Genomic DNA, 26551 nt, shown 5'->3' on the forward strand with positions numbered 1-26551 from the left:
GTATATGAGTATGTGTTATACATTGTATAACACGAATGTATATTAAACAGCAAGAGGAATTTTCTAGGAAAAGTGAGATGTAGCAGGATGCGCACTTTGAAGAAGTGCTTTGAAAAGTTTTTATACTTCTGATACTTCTGCTTTGAAAAGTTTAAAAAAACCAGAATGATGTTAATCTGTATTAAATGCGTGCTCTTTCATACGTACTATTAAAGACACTGAGGTCAAAACATGGACCCCATCTAAAGGCTACAATATAGGTTAAAAATACAAAATACATCTAGAATACACATAAAGTATATATTTAGTTGCATTTATTCAGCTAGTACTTATTAAGCATGTGCTGAATACCAAACAATATCTTTGTGACTAAAGTTTACAAAAACAACGAGTCAAAAGCGATATGGTCCCTATCCGCATGGAACTTATCTCATTGGGAAGATTAATAATAGTTCAAGCATGATGAAAAGAGAAATAGAGGATTCTTTGGGACTTTATAAAAGATACATGTAATTTAGATGGGAGATCCAGAAGAAGACATCTTGAGGCATTTGAGATCTGAAGTAGAAAAAGGAAGTGAGCCGGGTAACGGAGGGTAGCAAGGGAGGATGGCTGAGGGAAGCAGCAGACGTGAGCATGTGTGTGGGCATAGGAGGGAAGGCAGTGGGGGGTGCTCCAGCCGGAACAGATCACAAGTTCAGAAGGCTTGGAAAGAACAGAGATTCTGCCAAATTTAACAGACTGAAGATAATCTCTTATACGTGAAGGTATGGGACTATAAAGCCATGTGAAGCTATGAAATATTATACTTAGTGAATCACTTGATCAAATGGGAGAATTATGAATATAAAATATTGGGCATGCTATTACCACTTCATCTAAAACTTGAATTCATTTTCTACTGGAAGTTTTTCTGAAAAATAAGGACAGAAAGGCATTTTTCTCAAAACTTTTCCCCATTTAATTTTTTCCCTTGGTGTAGGGAAATAGCTGAATTGTTCTGAAAGTTCTGTCATATTTTGCTGTACATCAACCTAAGAATATCTCTTTAAAGGAAATTTATGACAGCGTTCTTTATTAACAGCCTTAGGAAGATAGAACCATGTTTAATTTGTTATTGCCAAAGTAGGATAACAAAAGTATCGTCAAATCAGGTTGACAATTAGCAAGTAAATGTCATGCCTCTGTGTGTGTGTGTGTGTGTGTGTGTGTGTGTGTGTGTGTGTGTGTGTTTTATGCTTATCGTTGAAAATTCTTCTCTTTATCGGTAATAGAGCTCACCTTCGGGCTCGTTCATCACCCACCTCAGGCACTGGACACGTCCATAACAATGCAGTCTCTTTGCCTTCTGGACAAGATACCTTATGGCCAATATGTATTTCTCTGAGTGCTAGCCAACTGAACAGGACATAGAGTCTCTCTTGAGCGAGAATCATCTATTCAGACACTATTATTTCATAGAAATTCTTACTGTAAAAATCCATCATACGAGCGCTATCAGAAGTATTGCAGATCCTGACAGTCATCTTTCTCTCTGTCTTACTTTTCCAAGGGTTTTCTTCTACCACTAGAGTAGTCCTGATGGCATCCGACCCAGGAAAATAAATAGCACGATCAATAACACTTTATTTCTTTCAATACCAAGACTGTCGTTGTTGTTGCAGATGAGAGGTAAAATGCTCTTCTCAGATACGTGAGTCTACACGTGTATGGGCATGATTGAAGGAATGATTTCCTTCTCGTCCTCCTTTCTTTCTTCTTCCTCTTCACTATTCAGTAATTTTAAATTTATTTTCAAGGCTATGAAACACCAGCAAAATCTAGTTTTACAACATCCCTGTGACCCTCAGAAAGGTCCTTCATGCCCACCAAAATCGGTTCCCAAAGCCACCCAGCACCTGGAAACTGTGAATCTACTTGCCAGCACTACAGATTGTAAATGGTTTTATACAATATGTGGCCTTTGTGCCTGGTCTCCATAGTCAGCTTACTGTTTTTTGAGGTTAATCCATGTTGTGGTGAGTATCAGCACTTTGTTCCTTTTTAGGGCTAAATAATATTCCTTTGTATGGTAAGCCCTTATTTTGTTTATCCATTCCCCAGTTGATGGACATTTGTGTGGTTTCCATATTTTGACAATGATTAATAATGCTGCTCTGAGCATTTGTGTACAGGTTTTTGTGTAGACATGTTTTCTGTTCTCTTGGGTCTCTGCCTAGGGGTAGAATCACTGGGTCATAAGGAACTCTACTTAAGCATTTGGAAAACTGCCTGGTGGTTTTCCATGGTAGCCGCACCATTTCACATTCCCACTAGCAATGTATGATGGTCTCAATTTCACCACAGAAGAAATGATTTATCTATCTATCTATCTATCTATCTATCTCACCATTACACATACCCTCCCCAATGTCCATCACCCAGCCACCCCATCTCTTCTACTACCCCACCTCCAGCAACCCTTGGTTTATTTCCTAAGATTAAAAGTCTCTCTCTCTCTCTTTTTTTTTCAAGATTTTATTTATTTATTTGAAAGAGATAAAATGAGAGAGCACAACAGGGGGAAGAGTCAGAGGGAGAAGCAGACTCCCCGCTGAGCTGGGAGTCTGATGCAGGACTCGATCCTGGCACTCCAGGATCATGACCTGAGCCGAAGGCAGTCGCCCAACCAACTGAGCCACCCAGGTGTCCCAGATTAAGAGTCTCTTATGGTTTCTCTCCCTCTCTGGTTCCATCTTATTTCATTTTTCCCTCCCTTCCCCTGTGATCCTTTGTCTTATTTCTCCAAATTCCTCATATCAGTGAGATCATATGATAATTTTCTTTCTCTGATTGACTCTTTTCGCTCAGCATAATAACCTCTAGTTCCATCCTGTCATTGCAAATGGCAAAATCTCGGGTTTACTGATGGCTGCATAGTATTCCATTGTGTATATATATACCACATCTTCTTTACCCATTCAGCTGTTGATGAACATCTAGGCTCTTTCCATCGTTTGGCTATTGAGGACATTGCTGCTATAAACATTGAGGTGCATGTGCCCTGTTGCATCACTACATTTGTATCTTTGGGGTAAACACCCAGTAGTGTACTTCCTGGGTCATAGGGAAGCTCTATTTTCAACTTTTCGAGGAACCTCCATGCTGTTTTCCAGAGTGGCTCACCAGCTTTCATTCCTACCAACAATGTTGGAGGGTTCCCCTTTCTCTACATCTTCACCAGCATCTGTCATTTCCTGACTTGTTAATTTTAGCCATTCTGACTGGTGTGAGGTGGTATCTCACTGTGGTTTTAATTTGTATTTCCCTGATACTGAGTGATGTGGAGCACTTTTTCATGTGTCTGTTGGCCATCCGGATGTCTTTGCAGAAATGTCTGTTCATGTTAGGAGGAATAATTTCTTAACCAGCTTATGGTGTCTTATTTTTCAAGTCTTATGGATTCAGTAGCTCATTTTAAATTATTTTACAGCAGATGTTTTTCACAGCATGAAGAGCACAGAAAAAGTATATAATAGGCCCTGATCTTGCCAAATGTGGTATTTCTCTAATACATAGCTTATAATAGATTAGACCATTTGCTCAGGGTCTCTGTTTGCTAATAAAGATAGAATCTTGTTGGCCCATTAGTTATTAGCTAAATATAATAATGGGTATATAGTTATAAATACATACATAGTCTATATAGTTTGCAAGTGATTGATCCCTCTCATATTGTCCATGAAGTTTTCCTTGTTTTATAGATGTTTTCATTTCATAAATTCACACATTTATTCATTCTACAAATACTGAAATCCTACTCTATATAAAGTCCCATGTTAGGCTCTGTTTTTAAAGTTTACTCTTAAGCAGATCTTATTTTCAACAAGCATAGAATCTAAAGGGAGATGAGATGTCAGGAGTCATTGTAAGAGAGAATGAGCTAAGTTCCAAAAGAGAAGCTTGAGCGAAACCATTCTGCTTCTGATGTAAGAGAGGTTGTTTCTACCTGAGAGGGTAGGGTTGGTGGCCAGGAACGATTTCCTAGAGAAAGCGACATTTGAAAAGCATCTCTCAGAAAGGATAGGACTGAGCCATGGTAGGATTAGAGAAAAGCACATTTTGTCTGCAAATAAATTATAAGGATAGCATATGTGCTTAGAACAGAGTGGTTTGGTTTTGTCAGGGGCATGGTGAAACATGCAGAGTGTGCAGAGAGATTGGATCCTGAGAATGGTGTCTAGACTGCATGTTCTGCAAAAGGAAAATGACCACAACCTTAACTATTCCACAAAATAACAGAGGTAGGTTTCTTAGGAAGAAACTGAGAATGCCCTGGGGATTATTTATTTATATACTATTTATTTCACAAGAAAGAAAGAATTGCAAGGTAGCAATGATTGCAAATTTACATGCCTTGATTTTTCACTCTATTTTTCTCATCCATAATAATTTATCTTTTTAAATTACCTATATGGTTTATAAAATTTTTTCATTACATCATTGTTTCTTAAGCTTATCCAGTAAAAAAATGAAATCATCTTGGTTGCTTGTACAAAAGTAGCACACTACAATTTCTATAAACATTTCATGTCCTATTTCATAGACCATGTATTTTTTTAGATTTACCTCCTTTTTGCTCACCATCTGTTTTTCCATCGTAGATCATCCTTCTGGGTTTGTTTTCCTTTTTTTTTCCCCCAATATTGATATATTTCGTGTGTGTGTGTGAGTTTATTGTTCGTAAATGCCGTTGGCTTGTGTTTATCTCATTAGCATTGTTAGAATATAGCTTTTTCTGAATGTACCATTCTAGGATGACTGTGTTTCTCAGTCCATTTGAAATATTATTGTATTGTCTCTGTCTCCTATTGTCTCCTTCATTTGCAGATTTCTCTTTACTCTTACAGTCTTTGTCAAATCTGGGTATCCTGTAGGTTCATTACAAGTGTCTAGTTCTGGATTTCCTTGTATTTTAATTTCCAGATGGATATTGTGCTTGGTGATGTGGGTTGATGTTTTCCATTTGTCAGGTAGATTCACAATTATTAGTGCTACAAATATTACCTTTACTTCTTTTCTATTCTCTCCTCCAGGTACTCTGGCTAGAGTTAGTTCGATTTTTCACATTTTTTCCTTAAATATCCCTTGATCTGTCTTCCATATTTCCTATCTTTGTGTCTCCCCGTGTGACATGTTGTGGAATTTTCAGGTCTGTATTCCAATTCTAGTTCATAGACTTTTGGGGGTGGTATCTCATATTCCCTTTCACCCATCTGCCCTTTGATTTTGTTTAAATTTCAACCATTATATTTTTCAATTATAAATCTTATATTTTCTTCTTTTTTTAAACCATCCTAGTCAGTTTTGGTCATCTCTCATTGCATGGTTGTGATGCTACCCTTTATTTCTTTAAACATTTCATACCTGTTTTGTAAGACTAAGTCTGAGATTTCAGTATCTGATGTCCTGGGTGGTCTAAATCTATTTTTCATTTGCTCATTTGTTTCTTCCAAGTCTCATTTCTAGTGGTTAGTTTCCCTGAAGATTTTGTGATTGTTGACTCTTACCTTCTGTTTGACATTATTTTATTGTGAAGAGGAACGTGGAGCCTGAATGCAGTGTGTGTTCCATATGAGAGAAGGTTTGTGTTTCCACAGGGACCGTGGGGCCATGGCAGACTGGGACCATTGAAACCCCTTTGAAGGTCTGTGGTATAATCCAAGCATCTCAGGTTCTGCCCCCCCATCCCTGCTGCTAATGGAAAGCTGCGTCTCCAGACCTTGGTGCCAGTCTTGGTGTTTGCCCACCCGCTACTTTTTCCTTAGTTTGCACATGTAGCTCACAGTGAAGATTTTAGCTCAAGATGATGGTTTTTATTTTCACTGAGGCCCCTTGGAGCTTTACTTCACCTACTTAAAGCTCAGCTATGTTATGAAAATTATGTTTTGTACAGGATCTACTTTTTTTTTTCTTCTCAAGATACTCTTTTAGAACCTCAAAATTGGCCTGCTGCTGGAAACTGAGTGATAGATCATTGTAGCCCAGTAGCAATATGGGAATTACCGAAATAGTTCAGTCAACATAAATGAGACAAACAGGAATATTTTAGAACAAACATGCACTAATTTGGCGTTTTAGTTTGTCCAGTTTTGTTACTTATCCCAATTCTTGCTAGCTTGTGCCTTTTGGATATAACCCAAAATATTGTATTAATAAAATATTTGAAATGTTCCTGTTCTACAGAAGAAATACCTGGGCCACTGGGAGACTAGGAGACTACTAGTGGATAAGTCTTCTTGAAATTTCTGTTCACCTTATTTTAATATGCTTTGGAATGTTCAAAGGAAGTGAAAAGAGGGAGTCGGTCCATTGAGAAACCTGAGATCTGTGAAGTCAGGCCAAAAATGTCTTATGTCCATTCTTCCATTAGGTAATAGGAATTTTTATTCATTTATGCATGATTCCTTTCATGTCAATTTATTTAATAATTTTGTTGGTATTTGTAGATTGCCCACTATATGGCACGTACTATCTCATGTTGTAGAAAACACAGGAAATTGCACTTAGAAGTCTCTGTACTATAGATCTTGCATTCTGTTCTCAAGACAGACGTAAACAAGGAGGAGTAGGAAGACAGTGTGGGAGGATGGTAAGGGCTGCGGAGAACAGTAAACGTGGCAAGAGGAGTAAAGTGTGGTGGGGCTGAGATAACAGATGGGTAGAGGGATTTACTGGTTCTAAGCACTTTACTAAGGAGCCTTAGAACCTGGTCTGACATGTCACTGCTAGAACACTGCCGTGGTTAGGGGAACAGATTGTTTAGGAAGTTGGTGTTATGGGTTCAGATGTGTCCTCCATAAAAGAGGAGTTAGAGGCCTCGCCTGCGGCACCTCAGAACGTGACCGTATTTGGAGATGGAGTCCTTACAGAAGTAATTGAGTTAAAGTGAGGTCATTAGGGTGGCCTTAATCCAGTATAACTGATGTCCTTAAAAACACAGAAAAGTTTGGACCCAGAGATGGACATAAACACAGAGAGGGACGTACACACAGAGATGGACATAAAGATAGAAAAGTTTGGAGACAGAGATGGACAAGGAGGATACCACTTAAGGATGAGGGTCATGCTACTCTAAGCCAAGGCTCTACCAGAAGCTAGGAGAGAGGCGTGTAGAGTGGCAGGGCCTTGGGCGTGCAGTTCTGGGTTCCAGAACTCTGGGACACTCAGCTTCTGTTGTGCAAGCCCCTCAGATCAGCAGTACCATGTTACAGTAGCGCTCATGAGCCAATGCAATCAGTAATTCATTGTGATTAAAGCTTCACAGGTATAGGACAATAGGAGATGACGAGCAAAAGGGTTCAAGGACTGCAGTTAGCCCATTAGGAGCCAGGAGGTCTTTAATGAATGTATAATGTCCATTACGTGCCAGTGACTTTTCTGGGTATTTGGCAAATATTAGCCAGTATGCATCCAAATAGTGGTCCTACTACAGAGGTTCATCCATTATTTCCATTTTAAAGACGTGGAGTGACATTTTGGTCATGCCGTCTCCTTCTCGAGAGAAGGAGAAGTTAGAACAAACATTACGTGACCATGCAGAGATTCTTGGGCCCTGAATAAGAGATTTTCCTGAAGGTTTCCCACACACCTGTAAACACGCCATGTTTTGAAGTCCTCTTTCTGGTGATAGTGGAAGATTCAGGGAAAAAGCATGCCCAAGACAGGGACACCCATGTTCTAGTCCCATCTGTCTGTTTTCTTGGCCACACACCTGGGGCACGTCACTTAGCCTTCTTCTGTCTCCAGCCTTACACTTGGTCATATTAACTAGATAACTGTAAAACTAAATCAGAATAAATTTAAATATAAAAATAAACAACAAAAAGAAATAGTCTCCAATCCATAGTTTGCCCTGGAGATTTTTATTTTTCAAGGAACTAGCCCCTCAGTATCTCCCAAACAATGTTTTAATTTATATACTACAAACAATCAGATCTAAGAACTCATTTCACTTATTTATCATATACTTGAAAGGCTTTGATATCTCACTGGAATGAAAGATACACATGTGATCTTGTTTTAAAGAGTTCAAAAATTGATAGCAATTTATGATCCATGTTGGGTTAGCATAACAGCAGCCGTAGGTTAGTCCTTTATGCAAAGCTTTGGATTCAGAATTATAAATTGAACTATGTATTAATCTCCAGACTCTTCTTGTAATTCACTTACAGCATAGAACCTTAAAGAGGGAGTGATATTTCCTAGACTGAGAGTGAATAAAATCAGGTTGGGTGGGAAAGAACCATCATGGACTCTTCTCCAAGGTCATAGAATGAAGGTGGTGTAACTCCAGACATAGTGGAGATGGGTGATCTTTTACCAAGACTTGGTGTATTAGTCAAGGTGAATAACACTGTGACAATCTTCAAATTCCACTCCCTGACACAGTGAAGATTGATTTCTTGCTCCCATCAGAGGTCTTGGCGGGGGGTAGGTATCCGAGCAGCCGGATTGCAAAAGAGACTTCAAAACTCAGGCTCCTTCTTCTTCCACCATCTCGGACATGTGTCCTCCATGGTTACAGAGGAGACGAGAGAGGGAGGACTGGAGAATCACATGGCTAGGCTCACATTCCGGTGGTCGTGACTCACTTGCGTGGCCTTGACCTGGCTAGACCCTTTTGTGCTGTGCGGTGATCAGTCTGGACCTTCTTGAGTGCCCTCAGCCTGCTATGCTCTCTCTTCTCTCTGGGCCTTGGAACTTGCCTTCCTTCACCTTGAAACACTTCCTTTGCTGTATGCCAGCATCGGTGCTTTTCACTGTCTTAAACAGCCTCCAAGGCATGCTTCTTCAATTGAATGCTGTTACCTAGGCAAGGAATTCTTACACATTGGTCACGTTCCTGGCGATGTTTACAAAGACAAATACTGATTATGCGTGTCTGAGAAATTTTGCCAGTGCAAAGTCAACCTTCATTGTGATATTTTAACTATGGTAGCGTTTTGTGTGATTTGTGAAACTTTTTTTTAATTGATGGGACATAACTCATTTAAGTAGAAATCTATAACAGACATTTACGTTGTTTACTATTTTTTTTACTATTACTGAAAATGCTACAGTGAATAAAGGGATGTAATTTTAACCCATATCCCATGCCTATTCAGTATCGCTTCATGAAATGTATTCTCATCATAATTTCTTCAAAATAATTGCATTATCATTTCTTATTTGTAGTGTGTCTCCAGGCCCATCATCATTACCCTTGTCATAATGCTTCATAACAAGAGTAGCACTAATATAATAATAATCACTGAGTGCATGCTTCTGTGGGTACTAGGCTAGGCTCTTTATGCATATTACCTCGTTTAAACTTCATCCTAATGCTATTCCATTAGAATTGTTATTATTCCTGTCTTACAGATAAGGTTTCTATGGCCCTGAGGGGCCTTGTGGTCTGTCTGTGGTTACTCAGCCAGCAAGTGGTGGAACTAGGCTCTAAACTATCATTTTCCGTTTCAAAGGTCTCACTCCTTTCATCCATTGCTCCACACTGTGTATGGGAAGACCATCGGTCTGGCCATCCAGGCTCCTGTCAGGGTTCCCTACCTACTGTGCGATCCCTGGACTGAGGCCTCCCTGGTCTCAGCTTTCCTAATTATAGTAACCTGGATTGTGCACTCCTTTCACTGTTGCAAAATGCAGCAGTGTCTGCAGAAACACTTTGAACCTTGTACAATTCCAAAGGATCATTAAGAGATATTACTGGGTCACAGATAGGCTTTGTCAAGCAGACCGATGGCAGACATTAAGGGTACACCCGGAAAACTCAAATCTCTAAACTAGACAACTAAGCAAACATTGTTCTTGTAAAGTGCAGTGCTGTCCCAATGGAAAAAAATGTAGGGGCACCTGGGTGGCTCAGTGGGTTAAGCCGCTACCTTCAGCTCAGGTCATGATCTCAGGGTCCTGGGATCGAGCCCCGCATCGGACTCTCTGCTCAGCGGGGAGCCTGCTTCCCCTCCCCCCCAACCTCTGCCTGCCTCTCTGCCTACTTGTGATCTCTCTCTCTCTCTCTCTCTCTGTCAAATAAATTAATTAAAAAAAGAAAAACTGTAAGCGAGCCCCTTCATGTCTTTAACGGTGCCACAAAAGTGGAAGGAAGTCATTCATAAAGTTGTCGAAACAAGTACTGCCTAGAGCGTTTGTTGAAACAGCTTGTGATTCACCTTTGATTAATGTACTTGTGGGCTTCTTGATGTCCTAGCTCTGAGCCATCCCTGAATGTCCCGTTCCTTCTGCTTTGTCCAGAACACATCTTCTGGCACTGACTATGCCCAGTGAGGCTGTCTGTGTATGTCGAGTGCTCCGGTTCGAGTCCTTGCGCTTTCACCACTGTGCCTGGCGTCCTCATGCAGGCCGTCCTCCCCACGCGTCCTTTTCTTCACTTACTTGCATGAGATGGATGGATTGGACAAGATGACTTTTGAGACAGTAGTTCCCAAGTCTAACCAGTTTTCAGAATCACATCTAGGTCTTGTGGGAAAAAAAAAAAAAGAAAAAGAAAAAAATCAATTTCTGAGCCCAAACACTAGGGGTTCTGATTTAGGACCTTTGAGGCAGGATCAGAATCACAGTGAGGTTCCCTAGCAGTTACTGAAGGCTATTTTGTGCCAAATATTGTGCTCAACATGGTGTGTAGGATTTTCTGTCTCATTACAAGGGTTTGGGGTAAATGCTATTCTCATTTCCATCATGAGCTACGCTGGGTTTTTAACTGCTCGCTCAGTCCTTACAGTCTCTAGGGGCGTGCTTGTCTTTCAGATCGTATCCTTACTTATACGTGTGTTGTAGGTGTAGGTTCTGAACCTGAGAATCCTGGAGATCTGACTCTGTGTTCATTGTTTCCATGCTTTTGCCTTTTGCTTGAGCATTTCATGTCGAGTCTGGAGAGCCTTAGTTGGGGAGCGGTTAGCTGCCTGTGACTGAGGACCACGCCAGCCGTCTCTGAGAGTGGGACTTCAGCTTGGAGCGTGCCATCAGGCTCCCTAAGCATGCACATTTCCCAGGTCTCAGAGTCCCAGAGCAGTGCCCTTTCCTCTGGCCTCTGAGGGCAGCTTCTCTCTGCCCCTCTCAGGGATCCAGCTCAACATCTCAATTTGTTGTTGGCTTGCTTATTTCCTTTGTTTAGATTTGCTTGTTCCATTTTCTGGTGTGCGTCTGTGAGAGGATCCTTGGAGACCTTTCCTGCCCTCCTAAGAGATCACCACTGTCTCAACAGGGTGTTTTCATCATGACCTACTTGTTCTGTGGCAGGAGGGGCCCTGAGCTCTGCATAACCTGTCCATTCTTTCTTTCTTTTTTTAAACATGTCTCTTCTGATAGAGTGTAAGCTCCTTGAAGGTAGAGACCTTGATTCTCTTAAACTCAGTTCTGTCTTTAGTACTGAGTAAAGTTCCTACACGTAATACTCTCTCAAACCTTCTGTGTGACCTTGTTAAAAGCAAAAACTTCTCTGTGACCCAAATACCAATCCATTTCTTACCCACAAAGAGATGAAAAATGGTGTATGGACCAAGTGATGGACTGAGTCTCGGAGCCGTGAATTTTTATTTTATTTTATTTTATTTTATTTTATTTTATTTTATTTTATTTTATTTATTATTTGACGGAGGCACAGTGAGAGGGAATGCAAGCAGGGGGAGTAAGAGAGGGAGAAGCAGGCTTCCCGCCGAGCAGGGAGCCCGATGTGGGCTCAATCCCAGGACTCTGGGATCTTGACCCGAGCCAAAGGCAGATGCTTAATGACTGAGCCACCCAGGCGCCCCTCAGAGGCATGAATTTTACTTCAGTGCCATGGTGTCCAACACATTAGCTAGTAGCCTTATGTGGCTATGTGCGATTTAGTTTAAATTAATGAAAATCAAGTAAAACTTAAAATTTAGTTCTTTGGTCATCCTCTTGTCATCATCTCAGAAAGATCTCCTGGATAGCAATCCTCGATATAAAGGTTTCAATAATCTGTACAGAAACTAGATTCTGCAGCTGTTCCTGTGTGTTTTGCCATGACACACGCTCTATACTGAGCAACTGCCCGGTTATTGCATTAGGAAATTCCTTCTGTACGCCAATACTGCTTCTCCAACAGTCCCAATTCTCAGTATGTAACAGCGGGTTTTGCCAACCTGAGTCTAAGCACAAACCCTAGTTATTTCTTTTCAATGTTAAATGCAACTGAGTCAAAATGCAGAACACTATTTCTTTTACTAAAAACAGCCACCCTTGATCTTCTGTTCAACCTCTGACTCATAAGAATGAAGTGAGGTATGGGAGAGCAAATATTTTAACATAAACACACACACACACACATGCAACATAAACATAAATAACATAGAATTGAATAATTGGAAGTTAGGGTTTTGGGTTTTTTTTTCCTGAGGCCTTACCAGAATATTCTCATGTTAAATGGGCTGGGTAAGGATGGCTAATATATTTTATATTCCAGATTCTTATTTATTTGTGCTGTGTTACCGTGGGGAGGTTCCTTCACCCTTATGTAACAACGGGTTAGTGCTTTGTGCAGGATTATTTTTGTACCATTTCCTTAAAGAGAGTATAGAATTTCCCATCTTTGCAGAATATTTTAGTGGTGGTTCCAAAAATTTACTTCAGCTTTCTGAAGTGTAGTTTCATCAAATCGTTATCTAGGAACGTGACCAAAATCTCCCATGGGACGTGAAAGGGGCAGTGTGGTGACAGACGTGCCCCAGAGGTGAGGCTCACTGTGGACGTTAAAGCAAGGAAGACTCAGTGCTGTTCCTCGAATGTGTGTGATTTACTGATTGTGTGAATGTGATGAAAAATAAAATCATTTGCGCTCTTGGGGAGAAAAGGCAGACTCGGCACGCTGGGGCTTCAAAACCATGTGTCAATTTCATATTCCCCACATCGTGTGAAATCGTTAAATTAAAAAAAAAAAAGAATCCAAAAGCAGAACATAAGCCTTTTACATTTGGAAAATTTGCACAACAGAATACCAAAACATTTGCTGATGCACTTCCTTCGACTATGAAGCATAAACCTATTTCCTTTAAATATTATATGAATCCTGCTGTGATTTAAAAAGAAAAGTGGCATCTAATCATGGAACATTAAATCGACTTTGTTATGTGGTTTACTGGCTTATCTATCAAAACAGAATTCAAATCCATTTGTAGAATGAAGTTTTGAGACGGCAAGAATAGCAATGAAAGTAAATACAAACACATGGAGGGAAAAAGCAAGCATTAGTGTGCTAAGCATTTCTATTCTAGGATAAAATGTCCAGAGGGTTATGTTTTTTTTTCCTGATTTCATCAATAAACAGTATGAATTTTATTGTATCTTATTTGAGTCTACAGAATAAGTATCATAATTAGCCTCAGATGTTAATATTTCCCCAGATACATATACTTTACTATTGAATTTACTGTTTAATTCACTAAAACTGCAAAGATGTTCTGCTTAAATTCCTGCATATGTAAAGTGAGTAGCATAGTACTGATAGGTCATAGATATTAAGTAAATATTTGTAAAACAGATGAATAGATAAATAAGTGAATGCTTTTAATTTCTTTTTTATTTAGTGTACTTAAGAATTTCCAAATTCCCTCTTTAAAGAAGAATATTCAATGAAGGAGTCTTGTCAGAGAAAATCAAGACAAATTTTGCAATTTTTAAAAAATTGTAGCTATTACAAATGCAGATAGTAGGTTGGAATTTTGAAAAACCAATAACCTCCTGGGAGAAAATTGGTTTTATTTCAAAATACTTTATTCCCCCGGATAATTATAGTCTAAGAAAGCACAAACAACTGAATGATAAAAATAAGCAAAGCAGGAAAATGAAAACTCTGCTGTTTTATTAACTGAACAATTTTTCACTTAGCATAATTCCCTATAGATTAATCCACAATTTTGCGTACGTCAGTAGAATAGTCTTTATATTGCTAAATAGTATTCCGTGTTAGTTTAACTATTTACCCACTAAAATACATCTGGATTATCTCCAGTTTGGGCCACTGCGAATATGTCTTATGGCGATTGATTTCTGCTTTTATTCCGTGTGGAACATATTATGTATAATTTCAGTTTTTAAAAAATGTTTTTTAAAAAGATTTTATTTATGTATTTATGTATGTATTTATTTAGTGTGTGTGAGCAGGGATGGGGTAGAGCGACAGGGAAGGAATCTCAAGCAGGGAGCCCACTGAGCATGGAGCCCGACGTGGGGCTTGATCTCACAACCCTGAAATGGTGACCTGAGTATCGTGGTGGGTTTTTTTAATGTGGCCCAGAATATGGTCTGGCTTAGAGTGTGTTCCAGGAGCCCTTGACAGAAATGTGTACCGTGTTCCTGTTAGGGGGAATCAGTCTGTATCTGTCAGTAACATCGTTTTGGCTGATTTGGTTGTTTCAATATGTAGCAGTTTCTCATGGTTACTGTAACCAATTGCCACAAACTTGAGAATGTGGAACAACTTATTCTTACACAGTCCTGAAGGTCTGAGCCTGAAATCACAGAGTGGGTAGGGCCGTGGTCTCTCCAGAGGGTTTGGGAGAGATCTGCTCCTTGAGTCTCCAGACTCCTGGTGGCTGCTGGCTTGCCTTGGTGTTTCTTGACTTGGTGTTTCTGTGTTCCTCCTTCCACAGCCTCGTGGGGTGTGTGTGTGTGTGTGTGTGTGTGTGTGTGTGTGTGTGTTGTATACAATCTCTCTGTGCTTCTCTAACGACACTTGGGATGAGTGCAGATGTTGTTATAATTTTTGTTTCAATCATTATGTATAATTTAGAGGAGAAGGGTGCTCTGTGGTAATTACCCATATTTCTAGTCTTTCTCTTTTTGATTTTTTTTTTCCTTCCTGATGCTCTAAGATTTCTTCTCTTATTATCTTTCTGTCTGAAAATTTTTCTTTGGCCATTTTTTAAGGGTAGGTCTGTTAGGACACAGACTTTTAGTTTTTCTTCAGCTGTGTATGTGTTTATTTTCCTGAGTTCTTCAAAAATAGTTTCCTCAGAAGTAGAATTCACATGGGCACTTCTTCTCTTCTGACATTGAGAAAAGCCTGCTCCTTTCTTCTGGTCTCCATCCTTCCAGATGAGAAACCCGGTTCCATTCAAATTTGAGTTCCCTGCAAGTAATGCACCCTTTCCCTCTGGCTGCTTTCAAGATACTTTCTTTGAATTTAGTTTTCAGAAGTTCAATTAGGGTGTGAATTGAAGTGGGTTTCTTTGCAATGACCTTATCTGCGGTTCACATCGCTCACTGAACCTGTGGATTTATAGTGTTCATCAAATTAGAGACTTCTTTAAAAATTTTTTTTATTTTTTAATTACTTTTCAGTGTACTAGAATTCATTGTTTATGCAGCACACCCAGTGCTCTATGCAATACGTGTCCTCCATAATACCCACCACCAGGCTCACCCAACCTCCCACCCCCACCCCTTCAAAACCCTCGGATTGTTTTTCAGAATCCACAGTCTCATGGTTCGTCTCCCTCTCCGATTTCCCTCAACTCCCTTCTCCTCTCCATCTCCCTATGTCCTCCGTGTTATTCTTATGCTCCACAAGTAAGTGAAACCGTATGATAGTTGACTCTCTCTGCTTGACTTATTTCACTCAGCATCATCTCTTCCAGTCCCGTCCATGTTGATACAAAAGTTGGGTATTCGTCCTTTCTGATGGAGGCATCATACTCCATAGTGTATATGGACTTTTCAGCCATTATGTTTCCAAATGCTTTTTCCAGTCCTCTTCTTCCTCCTTTCCTCCTGGGACTCCCACGATACGAAGTTGGATTTTTGTTGTTCTTGTTATTCTTCTGCAGGTCGCTGAGGCTCTGTTTATATTTATTTATTTGTGTATGTTAGTCCATTTTCTCTCTGTTCAGACTGAGTAAATTCTCTTGAACTACCCTCAAATTCACTGATTCTGTCCCATCATGTCTACTCTCGTTTTGAGCCCATTCCACAAATTTTCTATTTTTGCGGCATTTTTTTTTAGCTCTGTAATGAACATTTGGTTATTATTGTATCTTTGATTGCTTTACTAAGATTGTCTCGTTTTTTGTTATCCTCCAGAGAATTTGTGATTGCTCACTGAAGCATTTTTACGAAGGGGTCTTTAAAATTCTCGACAGATAATTCCAATATCCGATCCATTTCAGCGGTGGCATTGATTGGTGGCCTTTTCTCATTCAAGATGTGATTTTTCCTGGTTTGCATTATGATGTGTGGCTTCCTACTGCGGCCTAGATGGTTTGGCTATTAGGTGAGAAGACAGCAGAGCCTGTTAGAATTTTTATTTTCACAAGCGGTCGCTCTGTTTGCGTTCGGCAGGCGGGTCCTGGCCTACTTCTTGGGCAGTGACTGCAAGGACAGGGTAATTTGCAGAGCTCGCATGGAGCTCTTTTCTTCTGTGGCGTTTATTTAATGCGTCTGGGGCTCCCACTGGCTCTGGTTAATGCTGCTTGAGAGGGAAGAACAAGCTCCCGGAGGCGGAGGCGAGGTGCCCTGGTACCTTTGTGCAAAAGAGGAGGTTTTCTCCCTGCATGTGGGAAACAAGTACTTCCTGCAGGGCGCAGGTGGCAAGATCCTTATTCCTGGTGGTTCCAGCCATGTGGTCCCTCAGGAGGAGCCTTGAGAGCTGGAGAATCTCAAGGTCATGAGGACGTACAAGTTTCTCAGGCTGCCCCTGTGTCTGCTAGTTCCCTCCCTTCCATCTCCTGGATCCAGTTCTTCTAAGTGAATGTGACTCTCTGAGAACAAAGGCCCCCCTGGGCGCCAGGGACGTATCATTCTCCCGGTGCTTTTGTGAGTCCTGTCTTAAAGATCAGAAATATCTGCGGTCCCATCTAGAAGCGATCTTGCACCGTGCTCGTGTCGGTCGAGAGGCACGCGGGGAGCTGCTGACGCCTGCGTCCAGAGCAGCTCCTGTCTTTTCTCCTGCCCGTTGTGGGTATCTTAATGCTATTTTGCCCTCACGTTGGTTTGCGTGTAGAATTTTATTGTTGTCCCTAGACCCCCACCTGACACCCTTACCCATCCTGCTGCGTCAGTGGCCGAGAGCATGCCCCCTGGGGCCCGTCCAGCTTGGGTTAAATACTGACCCTGCTGTTGATTAGCCTGCGCATTCAGAGCCGGTCCCTCACTTCCCTAAATCTCGTCTAAACAACGAGGATAGGATAAAGTAAACTTTAATAACAACATGTGTGTGACATCCTCAGCACACTGCGTCGCTGGTGGCGGGCACCCAGCGGGTGTGATGGGTTAGCTCGGGGCGCCTCCTCGTCTACATCATTGTCATTTCATCTCCATTTTAGAGAAAAACCAAAGCTTGGAAGTAGAGGTAACTGCACCCGGGCCACTTTGCCCACTTAGGTGTCAGGAGAGCTGAAATTCAGACTTGCTTCCTGACCGTGGCGTGTAAGCTGCCAGTGATGGCCTTGCAAGGCCTGAGTCGTGGGAGCCTGGGTTAGGCCATGTTCAGGTTATGCAAAAATATAAGATGGTACAGTTATATGAGCCGGAAATACTCAATTTTCAGTTAATTATAGATGATAGTGGAAAGTATTTTTATAAAGCTATCTATGTATAGAAATAAAAATAACCCAGCTAGTCTAATAGAACCTGACCAAGGATGACTTTGAACCCTTTTGCCCTGTCAAATACTCCTTTTTATGATGCTTACCAATTTCTGAAATCTGATAGATTTTAAAAACAGTTTATGGCAGTATGCTCTTTCATTTAAATTTTAGTGTAGTTTGAGATGCAGTAAAAACTTGGATGTTTCCATTTATGCAGTTTGCCACAAATAATCTTCTGCCTAAGACTGTATAGTTTTGCACATTGCCAAATGAACAAATGAGGGTCATGGTGAATTCCTGAGTTTATAATTGTAATGGAACAAAAGCAAATCAAGAGGAATAATTTATGTTATTACCAATTAGAGTAAAAATGCATTTATGGTAGAGAAATGCTCCAAAAACTCCAGTTGTGTTTGCCCATTTATTAAGGAAGGGGAAAATTTTCCGATGAAAAACATACAGAAGGGCAATTATTTACAGTGTACATTAGGGCTTCTTTTATGAGTTGGTATTCTGTGGGGGTAGGAGGTAAGCAGTTACTTTTTCCTCTCAGGCTCTGCTGATTCAGAGATTTAAAAAAAAAAAGGAAAGAAAGAAAACCAACAACTAATGGCCACATATAGATCAAGAACCTATTTATGTTTTATATTTTTGAGCTAGGAATATGAGATGTTTGACTCAGCTTCTTTGTAAGTTAAATGAAAACACTACTTATTATATATAGCAAATAATATGGAACGTTACAAGTGTGTGTGCACATAGGCTGATTCCGCAGCTGTCATAAAAAGAGAGACGGACAAAAAGAAGAGGGTCCATTTGTGACGGGACACGTGCCCGGTGATGCCTCGGAAGGGGAAGCAAAGAGAAAGACGCCGTGAGGACAGAAGTGGGGAGAGTGCCCCGGGGAGAGGGAGACGGGCCGCAGGAGAGACGAAGACCTAGAAGACGAAGACCTTCCTGGAAGGAAGTGGAAGTGCACAGAACCGAAGGGAGAAGAAAGCTCGATGGAGAGGAAGAAGAAGATCAACTAGAAATGGGAGGGGACAAAGAGAGACCACACAACGAGTCTAAATCCCTGACCATCGGACATCTGCTTTTACCTTGAGTCTGAAGAATTAATTGAGTGTGTCCAGTCACGAGCTACCATGTTGAACATTTTGTGTATCGTCTTATGACACCTTCACCATCCCAACGGTGGGGAAGTGTGTGTCATTAACAACACCCTTCCCCCGGAAAGCATACCAAGCATGTTGGAAACAACCTGGAAATTCATCTCAGAAGAATTCTTTCTGTCTGTAGTCAGACCCTAGCCTGCAGGCGTGGGGCCCACCTTGCATGGTGGGTGTGGGCGGGGAGGCCTGGAAGTGTCTCCACACACGGTTCTCTGCCCCCCCCCAACCATCCAGTGGTATCTCTGAGAAGGGGGCTCTTCTTTTATCTTTTACGCTATCACTCAGAACAGCGCGAGTGAATAGAAAGCAATAAATATCTCAACAAACAAATGAGAGTATTATGTACCAGAGGAGGAGATACTAGCAGAATCTTCACATGAGAGAAAGTGAACATTTCATTTTGTAAAAATTGTAGCATCAAGCAAGGACTCAATTTTATTTCCTTGCCTGTATTGGATTCTGGTGAATGATACAGGGTGGGGGGAGACAAAATACGACGTAGATGTAGGCCTCAGAATCCAAATGTGTGTGGGTTTACTGCATGTTTCTCCTATGGCTCTCGTTTCATCAATCAGCCCAACTACTTTATGCTTAGGAAGAATAAAGGAAAATGGGACACTTGGGGGGCTCAGTGGGTTAAGCGTCTGCCTTCAGCTCAGGTCATGATCCCAGGCTCCTGGGATCGTGTCCAGCATCAGGCTCCCTGCTCAGCGGGGAACCTGTTTCTCCTTCTGCTTGTGTGCACTCTCTCTCTTTCTCTCTCTCTCTCTCTCTGACAAATAAATAACTAAGATCTTTAAAAAATATTTTGAAACCCACGGAATGGGAGAAGATATTTGCAAATGACAGTACAGATAAAAGGTTGATATCCAGGATCTATAAAGAACTCCTCAAACTCAACACACACAAAACAGATAATCATATTAAAAAATGGGCAGAAGATATGAACAGACACTTCTCCAAGGAAGACATACAAATGGCTACCAGACACATGAAAAAATGTTCATCATCACTAGCCAGCAGGGAGATTCAAATCAAAACCACATTGAGATACCACCTTACACCAGTTAGAATGGCCAAAATTAGCAAGACAGGAAACAACGTGTGTTGGAGAGGATGTGGAGAAAGGGGAACCCTCTTACACTGTTGGTGGGAATGCAAACTGGTGCAGCCACTTTGGAGAACAGTGTGGAGATTCCTCAGGAAATTAAAAATAGATCTTCCCTATGACCCTGCAATTGCACTGCTGGGTATTTACCCCAAAGATACAGATGTAGTGAAAAGAAGGGCCATCTGTACCCCAATGTTTATAGCAGCAATGGCCACGGTCGCCAAACTGTGGAAAGAACCAAGATGCCCTTCAACGGATGAATGGATAAGGAAGATGTGGTCCATATACACTATGGAGTATTATGCCTCCATCAGAAAGGACGAATACCCAACTTTTGTAGCAACATGGACAGGACTGGAAGAGATTATGCTGAGTGAAATAAGTCAAACAGAGAAAGTCAAGTATCATATGGTTTCACTTATTGGTGGAGCATAACAAATAATATAGAGGACAAGGGTAGATGGAGAGGAGAAGGGAGTTGAGGGAAATTGGAAGGGGAGGTGAACCATGAGAGACTATGGACTCTGAAAAACAACCTGAGGGTTTTGAAGGGGCGGGGTGGGAGGGTGGGGGAACCAGGTGGTGGGTATTAGGGAGGGCACGGATTGCATGGAGCACTGGGTGTGGTGAAAAAACAATGAATACTGTTACGCTGAAAATAAATAAAAAATTAAAAAAAAATATTTTGAAAAAAAAAAAGGAAAATATATTTATTGAGCACATTCCATGTGGCAGTGGAAGACGACTTAAGTTAAATGATGGGCAGCCTTAGCTGGTCAACTACTAGACTGTCCTTTCTAGGTCATTCCACCACTGTCCTCTCCAAGTGTGCTGAGACACCTTACTCTGACCCAGATAACGATATTTGTATAGTCACATCCTAAGTGCATTTCCTTTCCTGCGGCTGCTCCTTGCCTCGGAGGGTCTGGGAGGGCACTGAGCTGAGAAAGAATCAATCTGTTCCCTAATGGAAAACACAAAACATCAGTCCCCCAAGTTCTCCAGTCAAAGAGCATGGAAAGGAGGGACCGATTTAAAGTATTACCTCTTCAGATTCTGTATCTTCTTCTTCTTCTTTTTAAAAAAGATTTTATTTATTTATTTGACAGAGACACAGTGAGAAAAGGAAGACAAGCCAGGGGAGAGGGAGAGGAAAAAACAGACTTACCACAGAGCAGGGAGCCTGATGCAGGCTCCAGTCTAAGACCCTGGGATCAGCACCTGACCCGAAGGCAGATGCTTAACAACTGAGCTCCCCAGGCGCCCCTCTTTATCTTCTTAACTGAATTCCTTCAGTGCTCTTCTGATATGGGGGTTTTATTTTCAGCTTACAGTGAACATGCCAGCTGACTGATAGTTACTTCCTAATCATACTGACTTCATCACATCTAGTTTTAATTTTTATTTTTAAGAGCAAGTGAATTGTCCCCTTGTCTGTTCAAGAAGTATTACATATTCAGAGGTCTACAGACTGTTTGAAAAATGACTTATGTAAGGCCAAATAATTATTTTGATTTATTTTAATCTCCTGGACTTTTTTCCTGAGTGTTATTTTAATGACAATTGAATATAGTTGTTGTGACAGATGGATTTGTCCTGATTTTATTATTAAGCAAGTTGAAAGGTGTTAAACTGACTCATGAGCCCATTTCGTGATGTGCCTGAGTGTAATTTCATTTTGAATAAAAATGTTTCCCAGGTTCATTTCTTGTTGATCTCACTCTTTGTTTCATCGTTGTCCTTAAAAAGTGGCAAAGTGGGGCACAGTAACAAAGATGTCCGTTCAGAACTGCGGATTTCACACAGGCTGTAAACCACATTGAAATTTGCTCCTATGAATGTAGAAATGCAGCATAGCTCATGGTACATTCCTCGTTCCTCCTCCTCGTCAGATAGTAAGTCAACTTTGTTGTGAACCTACTGCGTGAGGAGCGCAGATTAAAATTTCGTGTTCATTCTGCAGGTGATGGAAGTCAAAGGACAGATGATCCACGTCCCGGAATCCAACTCCATCTTATTCTTGGGCTCACCGTGCGTGGACAAGCTGGACGAGCTCATGGGCCGGGGGCTACATCTCTCCGACATCCCGATCCATGACGCCACCCGAGACGTCATTCTGGTCGGCGAGCAGGCAAAGGCACAGGATGGCTTGAAGAAGAGGATGGATAAATTAAAGGCAACTTTGGAAAGAACTCACCAGGCCCTGGAAGAAGAGAAAAAGAAAACAGTCGATCTTCTGTATTCTATTTTCCCCGGCGACGTCGCCCAGCTCTTGTGGCAAGGACAGCAGGTGCAGGCCAGGAAGTTCGATGACGTCACCATGCTCTTCTCGGACATTGTTGGCTTCACGGCCATCTGTGCCCAGTGTACCCCCATGCAGGTGATCAGCATGCTGAATGAACTGTACACCAGGTTTGACCACCAGTGTGGATTTTTGGATATTTATAAGGTAAGGATATATAAGGATATTATAAGGTAAAGGGGTTTAGTTACTCATATATGTGTGTGTGTGTATTATTACTATTGACACATGATGTGTTATTTGTTGCAGGGGTACAGGTCTGCGATTCATCAGTCTTACAATACACAGCGCTCACCACAACATGTCCTCCCCTGTGTCCATTACCCACCCAGCCCATCCCTCCCACCCCCCTCTACTCCAACAACATCCACAAATAGTTTTTAATCATAAATTATCTTAAATTGCAAGGATGCAGTTTTCTTTTTTTCTTAAATTAAACTTGGTAGTAAATGATGGAAATCTCTGTAATTTAGAAGTCTTACCCAGAATATAGGTATTTCTGTTTCATGAGTAAATTTCCATTATGGGTTAGCTGATCCTATTGACATACCATAGGTAACTGAATCATAATATTGCTCGGTAAGGCAAAAGGCTGTAGAGTTAGTGCTTCAAGTTCATTATTATTACAGAATCAAATTGCTGAGTTCTAGGCAACTTTTCACAACATAATTAGTCTTTCTTAGAGAATAGGTTTCCAATATAAACTAAGAATTTTCATTTGACAGTTAATGAGAAGTAAGTTATGTTAAAATATGCATTGCATTATCAGTTAAATGATGATTAATCAGTGTTTTGCACTGCGTTGTCAGGTAAAGAAGGTCCCTCTTATTCTGCAGGAACACTTGTAAATATTCTAGCTGTTACCAAATGACCAATGGTTTTTAGTGGAAGCACTTTAATTTTCCAAGCTAAGGAGTGGAATAGATTGGAAAATGGGTATCCGTCACCATTTTTTGAGTCTGATTTGGTGAACTCCTAAGGAATTTCTTACTAGAATCAGAGCAATCTCTTGAGTAATTCAGCCTCATACCTACCTAATGAATAACTCTGTAACTTTACATAACTTCACCTGGATTATACAATGTTGGTGTATATACATATATATATATGTATATATATATGTGTGTGTGTGTGTGTGTGTGTGTGTATACACATATATATATATTTTTTTACATATAAAGGATAGAAAGTGCTTTTAGGGTAAATAGTAGTGAACTGTAGCCTGCTGCTTTTTATAGTATGATCTATACATAAGAAGACTTGGAAAGGAACACTGTAGTTTAATCTTATTATCCCAAAGGATGTTTTCACTAAGGTGTCTCTCCTTTAGAGAAACATGCTATAAGGTGCAGCCAGGGCTAAATATTTTAGTGCGTCCCTTCAGAGCGGATGAACATTCACTGTGTGGTACGGAGGAGGGATTTGCCTAGTACAAAATAAGTTCTTATAAATTATATTCAACTTCCTTATAATTTATTGTTGCATAATTTATGGTGGAGGTAGCCTAATGTCTGCTCCTAAACCAGAGAGACACTATAATGAGTTTGTCACTGTTAGACTCAGTCATTTCCAGGAAGTAGAGTGATTGGCCTGAACTTGCCAACACCGTCCTGTCTCCAGGCTGGGGCTGTCCTGCACTGACCTCAGCAATGACCAACACCCTTCCTCTATGAACCCCTGATTTGCTGTGTTAGCTTTCTTGGCCTAAAGTGGTCATGTTACTTCGGCCCCAAACTCTTACAACTAAATGAGAATGATAAACAGATAACTAGAATCTTCTTTGGAAAAGCAAGGGAACCCCTAATTTAAATATAAGCATTAGGTTTTTTACGAAAAGAAGAAACATGATGTTTCTGAGGACACCACAACAGCTTCAAGGTTTAAAAATACGGATTTCGTAGACATCGAGTTTCCTTTCCCTTGAGAAAAGCTAGGACACCTCACAGAAAAAGAAAATGCAATATCCTGCATGATACTCAGATTTTTCTGTGTTTTTTATACCATGGACAGTTCCATACAGTTCTACATAATTAACTTATAAAATGGATTTACAATTTCCCTGATACTCAAAACCGGCTTTCCATCCTTCATGGATAAACAAAACACTCCTGGTTCACAAATTCAGGTTTTTAAACAGAACCTGATTATGAAATTTCAGCAATAAATGTATAAAGTTATACACTTTCAAGGCCAGGTGTTTTTAACATCCCTTTGATGCTCGCATATGTCTGTATCTTGAATAGGCTTCAGAGGCAACTTTCATGTTTACTCAGGTTTATGGGAGTTGAGTTTAGGGTCCAGACAAGGGAACGTATTATGTGCTGAAGCAGGAGTGATGATGGCATGGCCAGAGAGGGGGAAAGACAAAATAGAGTCTCTTACCCTGGCATAGGATAAAACAATGTATGTTACAGGAAATGCATTAGGAGGGATATAAATTAGATATCCTCTGACATGCCTCATTTGAGATCTCTAATCATAAACAGAGTAGCTTATTTTTTGAAAGTTTATGCAGGGCTGTTTTATACAATGAGGTATCTGCTAGATTTTTAATGGCTATTGAAAAGAAAAATCCCGAAGTAGAATTTTTAAAGGCCCATACACCTGCTGGTTTCATAAAACAGACTTTTCCGGACTTCAAGTACATTTAGAATATTTGTGGAATAATCGCACCGCAGAGAAAAATACGGTGGAGCCCATTTTTATGTTAGAAATGTGAAAGGCAACCAGGCGGACCTGAATGCCAAGGAAAACCTAGACAGAGGTGCCCCACAGGGGAGGCGTTTAAAGTCTGCTCCTGCCCAGAAGGACTCCACTTTTCCAAACTGACGGTTCTCCTTTTCTTGATCATCTTATTATTTCTTGTTTACCTGTCATTAGGGAAGATGATGCAGAGAAAGATTGTAATTCCGGGGTAGAATTCAGCTAAATTAGGCCATAACGAGAAGAGCGCCTTCTGTACGGAAGGAGGTGTGGAAGGAAGCTATAGATCGTACTGTGCCTGTCTGAGGCACTGAGAAAATTAAAGCCTTTACAATGCTCGGCTGCCGAGGTGTTACAGGTGTATGAGTACTAAGTCAACGCTAGGTAAATTGAGCGAAGCATGGGTTATAATTTTGATCCTCTTATAATTAGAAAAGCAAATATTAAGGAAAAAGTCAACATCAACGTGCACTGTACTACCATTTTCCTCCTCGGGTTTTATAGGGTGGAAAGGGATGAACAAAGGACTGGTAATTCTAACTTTTCTTATTATTGGCGTATAGATAATGATAATGATGGGGGTGGGGATGGCATTGGATACTGAAGCAACCTAATGAAGGTTTTGCCTTATTTTACATTTTTGCCTCTGGAAAGCCCGTTAGTTAGAAATAAGGGAGACGCAAGAAGGGTTAGTGAGCCCTGCATGCTTCCCTCATTCCGCTGAGCCAAGGCTGTAGCAACCCAGTGCGATCCCAGATGCGCCCCCTAGACATCTCTTCTTTACACCTGTAAAGACTTTTCTCCATGTCTGTCACCTGTAAAGTTAAAATACTAAATGTCTCCATCTCGGAGTTTTGTTGTATTTCAGTGAGCTGCGGGAGGCAACGAGCATAGAGCAGTAGGGGGCGTGTAGTAGCAAATGCCCACGGGAGCCGTCCTTGTTAGCTCCCCGCAGGTGCATCTGGACCTACGGGAGGGTGCCTGTGTGAGTGGTCTGTGCGTTTTTGTATGTGTATAACATTGCACCCCAACAGTGCTGATGACAAAGGATAAATATCACCTCACTTCGTCTCCCAAGATTAACCTGTGGGGTTGTTTCATTATGTCCATTGAGAAAGGTTAAATTATCCAGACAACGTGACTCATAAATCAGAATTTGGGCTACGGCTCGTCTGATTCCAAAGCCTATAATATTTTCACGAGTCTGGGCTATGATGTAGACAAAGATAAAATAATAAAAAGTGGAACCGGTTTTAAAATTATGTTACTTGATCAGTAACTATAGTTAGGCTGTCAAACGGTTGAAGAAAATTTCTATGATCACGTTGCCCAAATCTGTCCACTTCCCTTTTGGTAGCAAATAGTTCAGAGTTTTGAGAAGCTACGTTTAAAAGTAGGGAACTTTCAGGGTGCCTGGGTGGCTCAGTCGGTTAAGCATCTGCCTTTGGCTCAGGTCATGTTCCCAGGGTCCTGGGATCCATCCCTGGATCCGGCTCCCTGCTCAGCAGGGAGTCTGCTTCTTCCTCTCCCTCTGCTCTCCCACCCCCCACTGCCGCTCAGTCTTCTCTCTCCCACACTCTATGTCTCTGTCTCTCTCTCTCTCTCTCTCAAATAAATAAATAAATAAATAAATAAAATCTTAAAAAAAAAAAAAAAAGCC

The 26551-nt window shown here is 40.9% G+C and overlaps 1 protein-coding gene across 1 annotated transcript in view; it reads left to right on the plus strand.

Annotated features, from left to right (window-relative positions):
• Positions 1-26551, plus strand: part of GUCY1A2 (guanylate cyclase 1 soluble subunit alpha 2) — a 251205-nt gene that overhangs the window by 120864 nt on the left and 103790 nt on the right. The window contains exon 3 of the mRNA XM_080817774.1: positions 21850-22335. Within this exon, the coding sequence (XP_080673900.1) occupies positions 21850-22335 (486 nt within the window). The remainder of the gene's footprint in view (positions 1-21849; positions 22336-26551) is intronic.

The sequence above is a fragment of the Martes martes genome (genome assembly GCF_963455335.1).
Source record: "Martes martes genome assembly, chromosome: 10".
Classification (NCBI taxonomy): Eukaryota; Metazoa; Chordata; class Mammalia; order Carnivora; family Mustelidae; genus Martes; species Martes martes.